At 49.2% G+C, this 17,712-nt stretch overlaps 1 protein-coding gene across 1 annotated transcript in view; it reads right to left on the bottom strand.

The window, feature by feature from the left end:
* The window catches only part of ndst1a (N-deacetylase/N-sulfotransferase (heparan glucosaminyl) 1a), a 36,702-nt gene extending 19,557 nt beyond the window's left edge, over positions 1–17,145 (bottom strand). Inside the window, exons 1-6 of the mRNA XM_061236324.1 lie at positions 16,948–17,145; positions 15,920–16,249; positions 10,055–10,537; positions 6,860–6,947; positions 6,017–6,171; positions 3,919–4,104 (exon numbers count right to left, since the gene is read on the bottom strand). Coding sequence (XP_061092308.1) covers positions 3,919–4,104; positions 6,017–6,171; positions 6,860–6,947; positions 10,055–10,537; positions 15,920–16,249; positions 16,948–17,145 — 1,440 coding nt within the window. The remainder of the gene's footprint in view (positions 1–3,918; positions 4,105–6,016; positions 6,172–6,859; positions 6,948–10,054; positions 10,538–15,919; positions 16,250–16,947) is intronic.
* Positions 17,146–17,712: the final 567 nt, after the last annotated feature.

The following is a 17,712-nucleotide window of genomic DNA, read 5'->3' as shown; positions in this document are numbered from 1 at the left end:
ACGCACACGCGCACACGCCCACACGCGCACACGCGCACACGCGCACACACGCACACACACACTGTCAGACACACACGCACACACACACACACACACACACACACACACACACACACTGCAGCTCAGAGTGGAGATATCCATCATCTCTGCACAAACACGGCGCTTTCCTCTGCGCTCAATCTCAAGGACATCATCGGCGAGAGGCTTCACATCACGCCGCGCGTCTGATGACATTTCGTACGGGATACAAATTTGTCTACATTTCATTAGCGGCCTGCAGCGGAGAGACTTATCGTGGCGGCCGGGAGAAACAAAAACAGAGCGCATTTCGAGAGACGAAACTGGCAGCTTCAAGCGGAGAGGTGTCAGTGTGCGGGGATGAATCAGCGCCGAGAATGAAATGGCTGTTTAAAAACCCTCAGAGGACAGAAATCCTCACCGAAACGTTCAAGAGGACGCATCAGACCCACGGTGCTCTACCCATGCAACTCCCCGCCATGAGAGAGAGAGAGAGAGAGAGAGGGAGAGAGAGAGAGAGAGAGAGAGAGAGAGAGAGAGGGGGAGAGAGGGGGAGAGAGGGAGAGGGACGAGAGAAAGAGAAAGAGAGAGAGGGAGAGACCCCAGACATCAAACCGCAACATCTGGCGACCTAACGACGCTCGCACAACAACACAAACTACTTATGACAGCCGTGCGGCTTTTATGTACAGGCCGCGTGGAATTTAAGCCAGCCGAGGATATGAGCACAGACAGGGTCTGACTTTCATTTGGGGGGGGGGGGGGGGAGAGGGCTGCAATTCTGGAATACTTACACCGATGAGAAATAAGGAAAACATCAACTTTATTGAAATTTATTGTAATTTGTCCTCTGCATTTGACCCATCCCAGTCACTTTGGAGCAGTGTGCAGTCACAGTGCAGTGCCTGGCTCAAGGGTCCAACAGCTGTGTGAGTCTTTATTGTGGCTACGCCGGGACTTGAACCACCGACCTCCCGGGTCCCTGTCATGTACCTTAGCCGCTACGCTACAGGCTGTCCCCCAAGTAGCCAACGCTCATTCGCACCGGCACGATTCATGCGTGTTTTATTTATTGGCTTGTTTGTGAAACAATACAGTGATTAGCACACTTGGGGGTTTAACTGCACGGTTGTAGGTTCGACTACCAGGTGAGGAACTGCCATTGCAGCCTTCAGCCTGTCTTTAACCTGAAAAGTCTCTGTGCACAAATATATTGTAGGGGAGAAAGGAGGTTTAAGAGGGAGCTGTGTAATGCTAAGCGGCAGCGATGTCCTGTAAACACAATGGACTGAAAAACAAACGTCTTCTCACTGTAGTCATCGTGCCAAATGATCTCCAAGAGCAACCTGGTATCACACTTATGGACACATAATGTGCTATACGTGTGTGTGTGTGTGTGTGTGTGTGTGTGCGTGTAATACATTCAAGGGCACTTTAGGGCAAGTGTTCCCAAATGTTGTGTTCCAGCCACACAATTACATCCCCTGGATTGCAAAGAGCAGTAAAATGCTCTTAATTTGACACTTACTGGCTGTGTGATGACCCTGGCTGCATTATTTCATAATACAAGTCATATTTATATTATATTCACATGTAAAAAAAAAAAAAAGCCAGATAAAATAAGGCTTTCATGTCCTGTGTGCTGCTGCCTTTCCTTTAGAAAGTCATTACATTAATTAATTGAACTACAGACTAAAAGGGGAAATCAGTGGGGACCCACTGAAACCGTGGACATCTGGACACTGAAACGCCGCCCTTTCGCGGAAGAATTCAAAGTCAAACAGAGGGAGAAGCGCCAAGCCGAAACTGTGTTCCTGCTTTTCAGTAAACAACCGCGAACAACAAAGTTTTCAACAACCGCAATCCATCAAGAGATTGGCCGGAACAAAAACCCATATAAACAAGGGGGCCCTGGGCAGAGTTTGAGAGCCCTTACCTTATGGGACGGACGTGAAGAGATCCAGAGGTTAACAGAGGACAGAAGGAGCCTATCGGTTTCTGGTTTTCATGCCAACATCTGGCCTAATTACATCTTGCCAATTAGCCCTCATATTTACGCTCATATCTTCGCTACATTCCTTGATGAGCGCACGAATGACAGCCAAAGACTGTTCTTGTGTCCCCATTTCAAAGATTTATGCTGTAATGAAGCCAACCAGTTGTTGGTACACACAGCCAATTAGTTAACCAGAGTAACTGGTGGAAACAAATCTGCGCACACACCAGCTCTCCAGGACCAGAATTGCCCGCTCCTGGTTCTGGATACATCATGGGGACGCAACATATTTCACAATTCAGGATGGGTGCAGTTGACTCACTCCACCACTAGGGGTGTGTTTCAGATACGAGTTCAGCCACCGGCAGCAGAAAATGGCAGGTGACCAGAAGTCGGCAAGGTAAAGGGAGGGTGGGGAAACCAGCAGTCCTCGGCCCTGGAGGACCGTGATTCGATCATCCCTGGCGTAATGGGGTTTGGGGAACGAGCTTGTAACCTAAACGTTTCCGGTTCGTTTCCCAGGTAGGACACTGCAGTTGTTTGTGAGCGAGGTGCTTAACCTCCTAAGACCTGGCGTACACATGCGTGGACTCCACATTTTGGGCTGTACAACCATAATACTTAAATCTTAAGACTGAGAGTCCACATATGTGGACATCATTTTTCTCAAAAACTACATCATGTCAAAAGATGATGCTTAGTTTTTATACTTATCAGGTTCCAATAAGCCCAAATAGCAAAGAGAAATTAAAAATGCATACCAAAAAAAAGTGCGGGTCTTAGGAGGTTAAACTGAACCCCTTCAGGACATACCCTGTCGCATAAATACTACGAAAGAACTGGAAAGCCCGTGAACGTATCTCTGGATAAGAGTGTTTGTGAAATGCGTGTACTTTATATAAAGCCTCACATTTGAATGCAGGAGGCAAGCACTAAAAAAATCTCAGAGTTTTGAACGTAACCGCAAAACACAACTTCTGCACCCACCTGCGGTCCCGAGCCAGTTTCGAGGGGTGCACAGAGGTGACAGATCGCGACTTTATCCCATTTCCCTCCCGGGCCTGATCAGCGGCACCACGTTCAGACTCTGCCGCGCGTCAGAAACGGCCGGGGCAATGACAGGAGGTCCATCCCGAAATATTAACGGCCACATTGAGGACATAAATAAATAAAATAAAATAAAATAAAATAGCCAGCATGCACTTCTGCCTGAGAGCAGAATGCACCGTACGGTAAATTGAAATACAGGCGATGGCAACACAGCCCGTTCATCACCGAAATGGAAAGCCTAAAGCGTCATGCGAGACCAGCTCTTCCTCTCCTGAAATGAATGCACTTTATATCACAATCTTTCAGGGGGGGTGGGCGGTGTCCAATTTGATTTTAATTCAGTCAATCCAGGAAATGAATGAGGGGGAAATGGCCATAACGACCTGGGAGGACTTTCTTGATTCATGCATTGGGCGCTCAGTTAACTTCCTGAAGAGGTTGAAGAGGAATGGAATTCAGCCTAAATTGGTTTAATTTCCTTTCAAACTCATTATTGGACGAACCATGTAGGAGTATGAGGCTAGTGAAAGGATGAGGGTGTGTGAGGTAAAGGTGTGGTAAAGGTAAGCAGGTAAGGGTTATGGTAAGCAGGTAAAGGTGTGGTAATGGCAAACAGGTAAGGGTTATGGTAAGCAGGTAAAGGTGTGGTAATGGTGTACAGGTAAAGGTGTGGTAATGGCAAACAGGTAAGGGTTATGGTAAGCAGGTAAAGGTGTGGTAATGGTAAACAGGTAAGGGTTATGGTAAGCAGGTAAAGGTGTGGTAATGGTAAACAGGTAAGGGTTATGGTAAGCAGGTAAAGGTGTGGTAATGGTAAGCAGGTACAGGTAAGGTAAGCAGGTAAAGGTGCTCACGCTGATCCCGCTGTGGATGAACCCTCTGCGGAAGCGTGCAGGCTTCAGGTGGGGGTACTCCTCCGTGCTCGTCACCTTGATCCCCCAAACCTTTTTCCAGGCGTCGTACAGCTGCACGTGCACCGGGTACACGCCCGAATGGTGGGGAGCCACCGCGTAGCCCAGGTTAGTGGGGATTCCGTGTTCCTGTAGGGAGAGAGCGAGTTCCTGTTCAGACTACAACTGAGTTCCTGTTTACACTGGAGCCGAGTTCCTGTTCAGACTACAACTGAGTTCCTGTTTACACTGGAGCCGAGTTCCTGTTCAGACTACAACTGAGTTCCTGTTTACACTGGAGCCGAGTTCCTGTTCAGACTACAACTGAGTTCCTGTTTACACTGGAGCCGAGTTCCTGTTCAGACTACAACTGAGTTCCTGTTTACACTGGAGCCGAGTTCCTGTTCAGACTACAACCGAGTTCCTGTTTACACTGGAAGTGTCTGCCAAATGCCAATAATGTAATGTAAGTGAGTTCCTGTTTACACCTGATCCGACTTCCAGTTCACACTGCGTGACCAGGGAATTATAAGGTCCTAGCTGCGTAAAACGGAGTAGTTTTGAGATATTGAGCGTCAAAGCATTCACATCCGAACACAGCAAAACTGAAATGCAAGGCAGTTCTTCATAGATCAAAATGACAGACACCCGAAAAGTACCGTCAATGTACAATAGCAAAATCCCATGGAATTGCTCTATGAGCAACATATTTATGACACAAACAATTTCTTTAGTGAAAAATGTCACTTACAACCTGATAACTCTAAGGTCTGGACAGCAGAAGTTTTTGGAAATTGTCCGAATCGTATCCGGGGTCAGGTTTCCTCGGTATCGACGCAAACGGTCCAAAATGCCAGGGAGCCGAAAGTTTTTTTTGGGCGTCGATTGCACACCTACCCGTCCGACTGCACGGCCGACCACAGCGCGTACGTCATTCAGAAACGATCCCTAATTACACCGTTCAGCGATTTCATCACTGTACCGTCCGTCTGAGGTTACCCCCCAGCTATTAACCGCTAAGTGCAGAAGCGCGCGATGACGTTAGCTTGACCGAGGAGGACGTTTCTTCCCTCTATTTATTCACCCTTTGAAGAATAGTTTTTTGGAATGAAGAAGAACTCGGGCTGCTTTCGGTCACTTGTAGTGACCGTGACACCAGCGTTTGAATGTTCAGATGAGAACGTTCACGGACGCTGCATTGTTGCTATTTTCCTCAATTTAGTAAATTGGTTATAACCATGGGAACAGATCTTAATGTTTATATTCAAATTATCACATTTTTATACTTGTGTATTTTCACACCAGTTTTTTCCCATCCACGTCCTGGAAGTTTACGAGCGGGCGTGCATTTGGTTTAAACCTTTAAATTTTCCTTCAACATCTTTCACACAGTAGCACGCATTCTTCCCCCAGAGCCATAGGCTACAGCTCTACTTCCCCCCTCCTCACTTAACGGCAGTCAAACAGATTCTGTTTAGCAGTAGTGTATATGGTCTGTAGTAGTGTATATGGTCTATAGTAGTGTGTATGGTCTATAGTAGTGTATATGGTCTGTAGTAGTGTATATGGTCTGTAGTAGTGTGTATGGTCTATAGTAGTGTATATGGTCTGTAGTAGTGTATATGGTCTGTAGTAGTGTATATGGTCTGTAGTAGTGTATATGGTCTGTAGTAGTGTGTATGGTCTGTAGTAGTGTATATGGTCTGTAGTAGTGTATATGGTCTGTAGTAGTGTATATGGTCTGTAGTAGTGTAAATGGTCTGTAGTAGTGTATATGGTCTGTAGCAGTGTATAAAGGTCTGTAGTAGTGTAAATGGTCTGTAGTAGTGTATATGGTCTATAGTAGTGTATATGGTCTGTAGTAGTGTATATGGTCTGTAGTAGTGTGTATGGTCTATAGTAGTGTATATGGTCTGTAGTAGTGTAAATGGTCTGTAGTAGTGTATATGGTCTGTAGTAGTGTAAATGGTCTGTATTAGTGTAAATGGTCTGTAGCAGTGTATAAAGGTCTGTAGTAGTGTATATGGTCTGTAGTAGTGTATAATGGGGTATAGTCACTCACAGCGGCGAAGCGGCGGTTCAGGAGCATCTGCTCGGCCAGCACGCTCTGGTTGTGGAAGAGGTGCGGCTGCATGTGGCTCCACATGTGAGGAAACCACCAGAACTCCTTCACATAGGACAGCAGGAGGTCATCACCAAGGTCCTCCTCGTCTGTACCTGCAAAACACACACACACACACAGGGACATGAACACACACACACACACACACACACACACACACACACACACACACACACACACACACACACACACAGGGACATGAACACACACACACACGGACATAAACACACACACAACACAGACACAGACACAGACACAGACACACACAACACACACACATGCACACGTACACGCTCTCTCTCACACAACACACACACATGCACACGTACACAGGGACTTAAGTACCGCTAATGTACACAAGCACACATACAAGCACACCCTCACACACCTGCTCTCTTACACACACACTCTCACACGTAATACACAGGCACAGAGGGATACATTCTTAAACACAAACACATTCTCTCTCACACACACTCTTACATGCGTGTACATACACACACAGACAGACACACCCCTCCACACACACACCCCTCATAGACACAGAACAAACAGCTATACAAATACAGTACAGACACGAACAATGCCACTTGCGTCTGGCACACAGCCAAGATTTTCATTGGAGTAATCAAGGTCAATGGCCTATTTAACAACACAGGGGACTCAACCCAGCAACCCCCAACGTACACAGTAGGCCACACCGACACACTGCAAACCCCAACTTACACACCAGACCACACAGCCACACAGCTCTGTGTGAATCACTCCAAACGGCCCCCTCACCTGCATGGAAGAACTTTCCGGAGAAGCCCAGGTTGAAGGTGAAGTTGGGCACGTAGGTTCGGAGGTGATTCTGCGTCTCCAACAGAGCCTGGAGAAAGAACGAGAGCGCCAAGCAATAAATAATAAATATGGAAATAATGTGTTTTTTAGCTGACGCTTTTATCCACAGCGACTTACAGTTGATAAGACTAAGCAGGGGCCAATCCCTCCTGGAGCAATGCTCAAGGTCCCAACAGCTGTGCGGATCATATCGTGGCTATACCAGGGCTTGAACCACTAACAATCCAGGTCCCAGTCATGTACCTTAGCCACTACGCTAGGGACAGACAGAGAGGGGCTGACTCGCTCGCTCGCTCACTCACTCGAAAAAGACATCTCCCAGGTACACTGCCCTCATTACCCAGTCTGTTCTCCGTTAGAAAATCCTTTTAATCTCTTTTGATTTGTTTGTTCATCTGGTTTGATCTCGCTCCGGGGTGCCAGCCTAGCGCAGCGCTAGCACGCTCCCAGCCAGGCTTCGGAAAAAAAAAAGTGGGATTTGCGGCTAACCCCCGGACTAACAGCTGTCAGCGCGAAGGAGGCTTTGATTTACGTCGGCCTCTACTCCCACCCCAGATGAAACGTTCATTATCCCGGTATTAAAAAACCACGGAGGGGGAGGAGGCACGAAACAACGACGCCGACGGGGTGGGGCACACGCGTGAAACATACGTGGCCCCCGGCTCTTTAGAGAGCGAGGCCCTGAAAGAACAAACAAACAAAAAAAAAAAAAACAGACTTGAAGAGTCTCGCTTGGTTTCCTATGACGTCTGAAATCACTTCATCGGGAATGATTGACAGGTGAGACGGTGCAGTTGTGTTACGTACAGGTGTGGACAAACATGTCTGGAAGGCTGCCTTTTCTCTTCCTGACGGAAAGGTACAACAGGTAAGATTTTCTGTGTTTTAAAAAAAATAATAAATTGTTACAACACCATTGTATATCCCTTCCTATCATTGAAAAAGGCTCACTGACATGTTGACTCACCCTCTGCCTGAGTTTGTAGTCCTTAAATTCAGATTTCAAAATATGCAGCAGACGGGCCGGCACTCAGTACCAAAACACCGTACAGCTGTGCAATAATTCAAGCTCACTGGTTAATAATTCAAGCCCATTGGTTAAATCATTGGTTTTATCAGATTTTTTTAACAGTCGCTTTATTGACAGAGAGCCGTCACAAAAATGATCCGCAGAGTAACAGAAAGACAACTGGGCAGAACACAGGCCTGAACCACCAAAAAGAAAAAAGAAAACTCCCCAGTGGGGAGAAATCTCGGGAGGAACCCGGCTATAGAGGGGGAGCCCATCCTCCACGAGCAGCCCGGTGTGAAGGCAGAATGACGGCAACAGAAATGAGGGATCCATCTCGGAGATATACGCACCTCTTATCGCGACGTATACGTCTTATCTACGGTGTGTCATTAAGCCCCTTTTCCTGAAGAGGATGTAAACTGCGTCCCGTTTACGATGGGGTTTTACGGTTATAGGCTGGCACAGTTAAACTGCAATCGCGCTTTAGTGACGTGCCGCATAAATTGGCGGCATGAAGGCAGTCACCCCGGTGCGGAGCCGTTTCTCATACGGAGGAGTTTATGTCGCCGTACGCAGAGAGCCACTCTAGACGAGAGCGTCTGCGATATGAAAGTCGGGTAACGGCGCACGAGCGGAAGACAAGAATCTCCCTGCTGAAAAAAAACAAAAAAAAAAAACAGCTCAAGCTCGGTTTTAAAACAGCTGGTAGCCGGTTGACCAGTTCAGACCAGCTCCCAGCTCGACATGGTTTAGCTGATTGACCAGTTCAGACCAGCTCCCAGCTCGACATGGTTTAGCTGGTTGACCAGTTCAGACCAGCTCCCAGCTCGACATGGTTTAACTGGTTGACCAGTTCAGACCAGCTCCCAGCTCGACATGGTTTAGCTGGTTGACCAGTTCAGACCAGCTCGACATGGTTTACCTGGTTGACCAGTTCAGACCAGCTCCCAGCTCGACATGGTTTAGCCGGTTGACCAGTTCAGACCAGCTCGACATGGTTAACTGGTTGACCAGTTCAGACCAGCTCCCAGCCTTACATGGTTTGACTAGCTCAAGCTAGGTTTTGAAACAGCTGGTTGACCAGCTACCAGCTCAGACAAGCTCCCAGCACTAGCGGCCAGATCAGCTCATACCCAGTGAGGCTTTTGAAGCTAGTCAAGCTGGCACAGCTGGATTTCACAGGCCCTGCACCATGCAGGGAGTTAAACGCTTCTGCAGAAAACAGACGTGTTCAACGGGGCAGATGTCAGGTCATTGTTGCCAGCATAATCAAACTTTTTTACGTTCGCCAGGAAAAGTTTGCAAACATCAGCTAATTGTCTGATGAAAAGGAGAAAACTAAATCGCTGCCAAAAAAGAAGACTCTTGTGCCAACAAGATGCCAAACATTTGGCTGCAGAAATGCAATTTAATGCATCTGTGAATGCAATGTAATGTAATTTAATGCATGTATGAAGACAGTGTAATTTAATGCATGGATGAATGCAATGTGATGTAATTTAAAGGGTAATTACACTCCAGATCGTCGCATTTTTGCTGTGAACGCGTTTGCATGTCTAGTTTATAGTGAAACATTTTAATCCAATGTGATCATTTCAACATTTAAATAATATCATTTTGGCATAAAGAAAATGGAAGAAAAGTGTGTTCTGCTAAAGTTAGAAAAGTGTACAATTACTATTTAACCCCTTAAGTGTCACCCCCTTTTCTTAACACAAGCTTGAAAATGAAAATGAAAATAAAATGGTTACAATTACTGAAACCTTTGGACTGCAGGCATATTCCTGGTCTGTTTGGGGTTTGTTTTCCAAGAGTCAGAATTACTCCAAACATTACTAGAACAAAGTTACTGAAGGTAAAACACAGCGCAAGTTCTTTTCACTGAAAATACATTTTAGCTTTTGAGTGGATAAAGATTATTATTGCCTGGTGCGCCAAGAAACACAATGGAGCCACAGCCACAACATTAACGGATGTATGAATACGGGGGGCAAATTAATGCACGCATGAATGAAAAGTGATACAATTTAACACACACGGAATGCGATGTAATGCATTGTAATGCTTCGTAATGCAATGTACTTTGCGTATGAGCGTCTGACGGGCGACGGGCGGGCGGTCACCTTGACGTCGGGGACCTTCATGCGCGTGCCCTCCTTGCCCACGAAGATGTCGTCGACGTCCACCAGCAGGTAGCGGTCGAGCGACAGCGACAGCCGCTTGCCCGTGAGGAAGGACACGGCGTCGACGAAGACCAGCTTGTGCAGCCAGAAGTTGAGGTTGTTGCCGAAGAGCACGCGCTGGATGCCGTCGTGGAGGCCCAGGTCCTGCACCACGGAGGTGTGCAGGGCCGGGCCCAGGCCCAGCGGCGGCAGGCTGTCGGCGGACTTGGTCTTGGCGAGCAGCACCGGCTCGTAGGTGGAGTGGTTGGACTGGAACACGGTCCAGTCGTCGCCGGGCAACGGGCCCCGCTCCACCTCCCGGGCCTTGGTGATGAAGAGGAGGGGCGACTTGGGGTTGACGCTGCAGTCCTTCAGGCCCAGGTTGGAGTGGAGGAAGAGCGGGAACCCTTTCAGCTGCGCGCTCAGGAGGCTGTTCTCATTGGCCTGCGGAAGATTGGAGAAATGGAGACGAGGTCACCGCTAGTGCGCGGGAGCGTCGATCGACTCTCGACAGCGAGGTGGCGTCCCGATACTCGAAGAAATGTATCCTTCTTTCCTCCACTTTCGAGAAGGACAATGGGAGGAGATGAGTGGAGGAAAGGACGGTGCATTTTTTTTGAGAATTTGGACACACCCCCCTGTCACGTTAACTGAGGAACTGGAGAGAGATTGCTGACTGCCAGAAGATGGAGAACATAATCAAAGATGGTTCTTCTTTCACAATTTTAAATATATTCTATTACGCCATTTTATTACAGGATGTGTGCCCTCTGTATAGCTTAGTATCCACCATCTTACGTACAGCTAGATGCAAGTATCAGGACAAAGACACCATTTCTGTCCTTTTGGCTCTGTACTCCGATTTGAAATAAAATAATGAATATGAGATTAAAATGGAGACCCTCAGCTTCAATTGAGGGGGTTTACTTTCCATATTAGGGGAATCGGTGCAGGAATTATACTTTTACCTCACATTCATTTCATAAGACAAGACCGTGTCACTGTCCTCATATTTCTGCATTAACTGTATATGAAAGGTCCCGTATACATAACTCCCATTACATGACAGTCATTTAGCAGGCGCTCTTATCCAGGGCGACGTACAATAAGTGCAGATCAGAACCAGGGACAAGTGCATTGAAAACCCAAGAGGAAAGTGCAGTTCCAAGTCCTAGATTGATCACACAGATAAAACCTGAACCCGTGAAGAATAAATCAATTTTCCAAGTAGCATACCAAGGTTGGCAGCTAGAATACCCTGAATACTATTATCATTGTTATTCGTATTTGGTCTTCATATGCATGTATGTAATTCACAGTTAACTGCTTCTCAGATCAATCACAATGAAACACAGATCCTTTTAACCCCCCCCCCTCCTGATACTGGATATGAGTAATGGAATTTTAAAGTGCCCCAGGGCGTGTGCGTGTGCGTGTGCGTGTGCGTGTGCATGTGTCCAAGCTGAACCCAAATCGGGCATTTTCTCACACGCTCGACTGCAGTTCTGAGCCAAGGCAACAAACCAGAAATGTTTAAAGGCCAGGAGATTATAAACATTTCAGCACACAAGCCATGTTTTATGATTCTGCAACTAATTATGCTCTTGTGGTCGATGTAATGAATTCAACCGGGCGGGATCTTTCCAGCGCTGGTCTCTCGTTTAGACGCTGTTCTTAGCGACGGTGGGTCCTCACACAGCGGAAGGCATGTGTGACATTTCGGCAAGTTGCCGTGGTGATCTCCCGTTGCCCCCAACGCAGCGACAATCACCGCTTTACAGCACTTTAACCAACGGGCCGCATCGCCGTGCCAACCACGCAGCGCAAAGATCAGGCTCAGCCCACGGGTCTGTGTGACTGCGGTTATGTGTGTGTGTGTGACTGTGTGTGTGTGTGTGAGTGTGCGTGTATGTGAGTGCGTGTGTGAGTGCGTGTGTGAGTGTCTGTGACTGTGTGTGTGTGTGTGTGACTGTGTGTGTGTGTGACTGTGTGTGTGTGTGTGAGTGTGCGTGTGTGAGTGCGTGCGTGTGTGAGTGCGTGTGTGAGTGTCTGTGACTGTGTGTATGTGTGTGAGTGAGTGTGTGAGTGACTGTGTGTGTGTGAGTGTGTGAGTGACTGTGTATGTGTGTGTGTGTGTGACTGTGACTGTGTGTATGTGTGTGAGTGAGTGTGTGAGTGACTGTGTGTGTGTGAGTGTGTGAGTGACTGTGTATGTGTGTGTGTGTGTGACTGTGACTGTGTGTATGTGTGTGAGTGTGTGTGTGAGTGTGTGTGTGTGTGAGTGACTGTGTGTGTATGTGTGTGTGTGTGTGTGTGTGTGTGTGTGTGTGTGTGTGTGTGTGTGTGAGCGACTGTGTATGTGTGAGTGTGTGCGAGTGTGAGTGAGTGTGAGTGTGTGTGTGAGTGACTGTGTGTGTGTGTGTGTGCATGTGTGTGAGTGACTGTGTGTGTGTGTGTGTGTGTGTGTGTGTGCGTGAGTGACTGTGTGTGTGTGAGTGTGTGTGTGTGTGTGAGTGACTGTGGTTATGTGTGTTTGAGTGTGCACTGTGTGTGTGACTATGGTTGTGTGTGTTTGAGTGTGCGCTGTGTGTGTAAGAATGTGCGTTTGTGTGTACGCGTGTGTAAGAATGTGCGTTTGTGTGTATGTGTGCGTGTCTGTCTGTATGTATGCATGGTGTGCATGCGTGTGTGCGTGTGTAAGAATGTGTGTGGGTGTTCTTGCAGTAAAAATATAAACTATTCTATTTACAGAGCAGTACAGAGGAGAGAGGGTCCATTGAGTGTATTTATAACTGACAGACGCAGATCTGCCTTCTGCTGAACCGTCTGAGGACAAGACCATCCCCAGCTCTGAGAAAGAGAGAGAGCAGTTTCCAACGGCAACGAGGGCCCGAATGCGTCGGACCCCCCCCCCCCGAAGTTCCCACATCAACACAAACTAAAATAAGAACACAAACAATCAGTCATTCCCTTAAGTGCCGCTGGGTGATTGCATTCTGGGTAATGCATTGAGCAGAAACTCCGCCTCCATGCCAGGCCCCGCCCTCTAGAGCAGCAAGGCAGGGAGGGGGCCCCTGAAAGCCCCCAGCCATCCCTCCAGCGGGGGATTTCTGCACCTGACTCAACTCATCAGCGCCTTCGCCGAATCGATACGGGGGCCCCCGCTCTCTCTCTCCCGGCCTCTGAAAGGTCTTTAACGAGAGCCGGAACACCTGTTCCCCTCACGGACGCTCCTGAGGAGCGATCAGGGGCCGGGAATGAATGCCGCTCATCTGCTGTTCATCAGCGTCTCTTTCAAACGGAGGCGCTGGCTGCCCGTTTCACCCTCATTAGCCAACGGCCGACCCCGCGGCAACTTCTTCTTGGAAGACTTGCGGCAGCAACACGGCGAAAACGCTCAAATCTCGAGTCTCCTCTTCGGCTGGAACAGATGCGCCCTCTCTGTGAATTCAGCTACCGCCATAACTTGTGCGTCTTATTTGGAACAGGGTTTCTTTCAAACAGGACTTGCGTTGAACACTCGTCATGACAGCCTGCAGAAGGACGAACTGTAGCTTAGGCACGCTGGCACACGCACGTGTGATTACTGTGGCTGGCTTTCCACTCTCCCGCGCTCTCATTCCTGTCTCTCTCCCTCTCCCCCTCGCATTCCCTCATCCTCTCTTCCCCTCCCTCTAGCTCTCTCTTTCTTTCTCCCTCTCTCACTCATCATCTGCCCTTCCCCCTGCCCCTGTCTCTCGCTCTCCGTCTCTCGCTCTCCGTCTCTCGCTCTCCGTCTATCGCTCTCCGTCTATCGCTCTCCGTCTATCGCTCTCCGTCTATCGCTCTCCGTCTCTCGCTCTCCGTCTCTCGCTCTCCGTCTATCGCTCTCCGTCTATCGCTCTCCGTCTATCGCTCTCCGTCTCTCGCTCTCCGTCTATCGCTCTCCGTCTATCGCTCTCCGTCTATCGCTCTCCGTCTCTCGCTCTCCGTCTCTCGCTCTCCGTCTCTCGCTCTCCGTCTCTCGCTCTCCGTCTCTCGCTCTTGAGCCGAGCCGCGGGGCCGTTGCCGTGGTTACGGTGGTATCTGCCTGCACTGACCCGCTGGCGGAGGGGGGGGGGGCAAACGGGACGTGTGTCCCACGTCAGGATTCATCCGTCAGAGCGTAATTACACACAGCCTCACCCGGCCTGACCCACGGAGGAGGGAGACTCTGCACTGTGTGTGTGTGTGTGAGTGTGTGTGAGTGTGTGAGTGTGTGAGTGTGAGTGTGTGCGTGTGTGTGAGAGAGAGTGTGTGTGAGAGAGAGAGGGGGCGTGTGTGTGTGTGTGTGAGAGAGTGTGAGTGTGTGAGTGTGTGTGTGTGAGAGAGTGTGAGAGTGTGAGTGTGTGTGTGTGTGTGTGTGAGAGAGTGTGTGTGTGTGTGTGTGTGTGTGTGTGTGTGTGTGTGTGTGTGTGAGTGTGTGTGTGTGTGAGTGTGTGTGTGTGAGAGTGTGTGTGTGTGAGAGTGTGTGTGTGAGTGTGTGTGAGTGTGTGTGTGTGTGAGTGTGTATGTGTGTGTGTGAGAGAGTGTGTGTGAGAGAGAGAGGGGGCGTGTGTGTGTGTGTGTGTGTGAGTGTGTGTGTGTGTGTGTGCGTGCGTGTGTGTGTGTGCGAGAGAGTGTGTGTGAGAGAGAGAGGGGGCGTGTGTGTGTGAGTGTGTGTGTGTGAGTGTGTGAGTGTGTGAGTGTGTGAGTGTGTGTGTGTGAGTGTGTGAGTGTGTGAGTGTGTGTGTGTGTGTGAGAGAGGGGGTGAGAGAGGGGGTGTGTGTGTGTGAGAGAGGGGGCGCGTGCGTGTGTCTGTGAGAGGGGGCGTGTGAGTGGATGGGTGTGTGAGAGTGTGAGGGGGTGTGAGAGAGTTGTGAGTTACGAGAAAATATGCAAGCATGCGTGCAAGCATGTGAAGCGCGCGTGTGTGTGTGTGTACATGCATGAGTGAGTGTGTGTGCGCACGTGTGTGTGTGGGTGTGTGTGCGCGCGTGTGTGTGTGTGGGTGCATGTGCGCGATTGGGTGAGTGTGTGAGGGGTGTGTGTGTGTGTGTGTGTGTGTGTGTGTGTGACAGAGTAAATCACTCGGGGTCTGCATTATCTATGAGCAAGCATTCCTCCTGTTCTCCCTCAGTATAATTAAAGTAGCAAAACCAATTTCCCCAACCCAGTCCTGATACACAGGGAGGGAGGGAGGGAGGGAGAGAGAGAGAGAGAGAGAGAGAGAGAGAGACCTCCACACTGGGACCCCAGGACATTTACTTCCAACAGCTACTGCTGAAGAACTGGCTGAGGTACTGATGAAGATCTGAGGCTGAGGTACTGATGAAGATCTGAGGCTGAGGTACTGATGAACGTTCCGGAGAAGGAGCGAGTGAGTGAATGAGGTTTTACCTGGGCTGCACAGCTACGACCACCACTATTATTATAATGATTATTATTATTATTATTATTATTATTATAAAAGAGTGGCCTATAAGTCTAATGAAAACAAGCCCCTATGCTCATGGTTGGTATCAATTAAATTTCAATTCAGGAAATTCCTTGAAATGAAACTGACCAAAAAAACAGAAACAATAAGATTGCATGAAATTACATTATCTAATGCAGTTACTACTGAGAAATTATATATTAGTTAGTAATTACATGAAAAGTTAATTTCATTTCATGCTTAATGTATTTGGACAATCAATCAATACATGTTAACAACTGTATTAGTTAATGGCAGTATGTTGCCTCATTGTAAAGTGTAAATGCCTGAACCGAAATCAGGCCGGCCCCGGACCGTGCCCCTGAGGAACCCCGGAGGCCCGCCGCTCTCACCTTGAAGAAGCCCATGATGCCCACACCGTACTCCACGCAGTACTTGTCCAGCAGCTCCCGGTTCCAGGCGTCCAGGTTGACGTACTTGAGGATGTTCTCGTAGATGACCAGCGCGAAGCGGCCGCGGTCCTTGTCGGTGAGCGTGGGCATGTCGCCCTTGCCCGGGGAGATCTCCGTGCGGTACCTGAAGCGGCTGGACTCCAGGATGGCCACGATCTCCTGGCCCAGCTGTGAGTAGAGGCTCTCCACGAACACCAGCACCACGGGGTCCGTCCGCGACGTGTCCGAGGGCCGCACTGTCTTCAGCGGGAGGAGCCGCGAGGGCGTGACCTTCCGCACGGGAACACGGGGAAGACGGGGAACGCGGGGAACACGGGGAACACGGGGGAACACGGGGGAACACGGGGGAACACGGGGGAACACGGAGAAGACGGGGAAGACGGGGAAGACGGGGAACACGGAGGAACACAGGGGAACACGGGGGAACACGGGGGAACACGGGGGAACACGGGGGAACATGGGGGAACATGGGGAACACGGGGAACACGGGGAACACGGGGAACACGGGGAACACGGGGAAGACGGGGGAACATAAAACAGGTCAGACGGCAAAAGGCCATTGAGCTCCAACTTGTCTCGTCATTTCCATTTTTCTATTTTAGAAATGAGCTATGTAAAACCATCAACAAACAATAAAAATTATTATTTAAAACTGTAATAAAACTATTGAAATCAGGAGTAAGCCATTACAATCAGTAGTAGACCATTAAAAGCGGTAGCAGACCATTACAATCAGGAGTAGATCATTAAGATCAGTAGTAAACAATCATAATCAGTAACAAAGCCTTAAAATCAGTAGTAAACTATAAATATCAGTCGTAAATAGTTATAATCGGTAGTAAAACAACTATATTCAGTCGTAAAACCACTATAACCTGTAGTAAAACAATTAAAATCAGTAGCAGACCATTACAATCAGTAGTAGGGCCATCATAATCTGTAGTAAAAGCGTTAAATTCAGTCCCTACCTTGGGGTCGTCGCAGTCCGCAGAGAGGCCCTCTGGGCCGACCCCTCCGCCGCCCGCCGGCTCCAGCTCCCGCTTCACGCCGTACAGGAAGTAGGCGGAGACGAAGACGCTGACCATGCAGAAGAGGAAGAGCAGCAGCAGGCTGGTCTGCAGGGTGAGCTGGCGGAAAAGCCGCCGGAACCTTCCGCAACCGAGCATAATCCCGCCCCCCTCCCCACCCCCCCGACCGCCCCCGCACACACACACCTACACACACACTCACTCACACACACGCGCACAAAAACAGAGCCTTTCGCCCCCTTCTGGTCCGAAGCGGAACAGCAGTGAGAATGCCACAAAAAAGAAAACAACAAAATAAAATACAAAAAAAAAAAAAAAAAAAAAAAAGGCTTAAAGGTAGGCTCTCCCACGGGACGTGTCCTTCATGTCACCATGGCAATGGGCTGGTGGGTGTGACGTCGTCAAGGGAAACCATTGGCCCAAAGCAGCTGTCCAATCAGAGCGCGCCAACACCCTTCACCCCCCCCCCCCACCCTCCCACCCCACCCTGCCCTGCCCCGCCCCGCCCACAGTGGTGTTCTAGGTTCTCCGGCAGGGTCGGAGGGCAGCTGGGACAGGCGGTCGGCGTGGGCTCTGGGTCGGACCCGGGGGGTCGCGGAGGCGGCGTAGCGGGATGGCGGTCCGGGCGTTCTCCCGAGAGATCATCCCCGGAACATTCCGCCGGCCGCTTCCTGCCGATCTGAAACGACAAAAACCCCACAAACC

The sequence above is a fragment of the Conger conger genome, chromosome 3 (assembly GCF_963514075.1).
Source record: "Conger conger chromosome 3, fConCon1.1, whole genome shotgun sequence".
NCBI lineage: Eukaryota > Metazoa > Chordata > Actinopteri > Anguilliformes > Congridae > Conger > Conger conger.
Note: the sequence above shows the minus strand (reverse complement) of the source record. Positions and strands in the feature narration are given on the sequence as shown.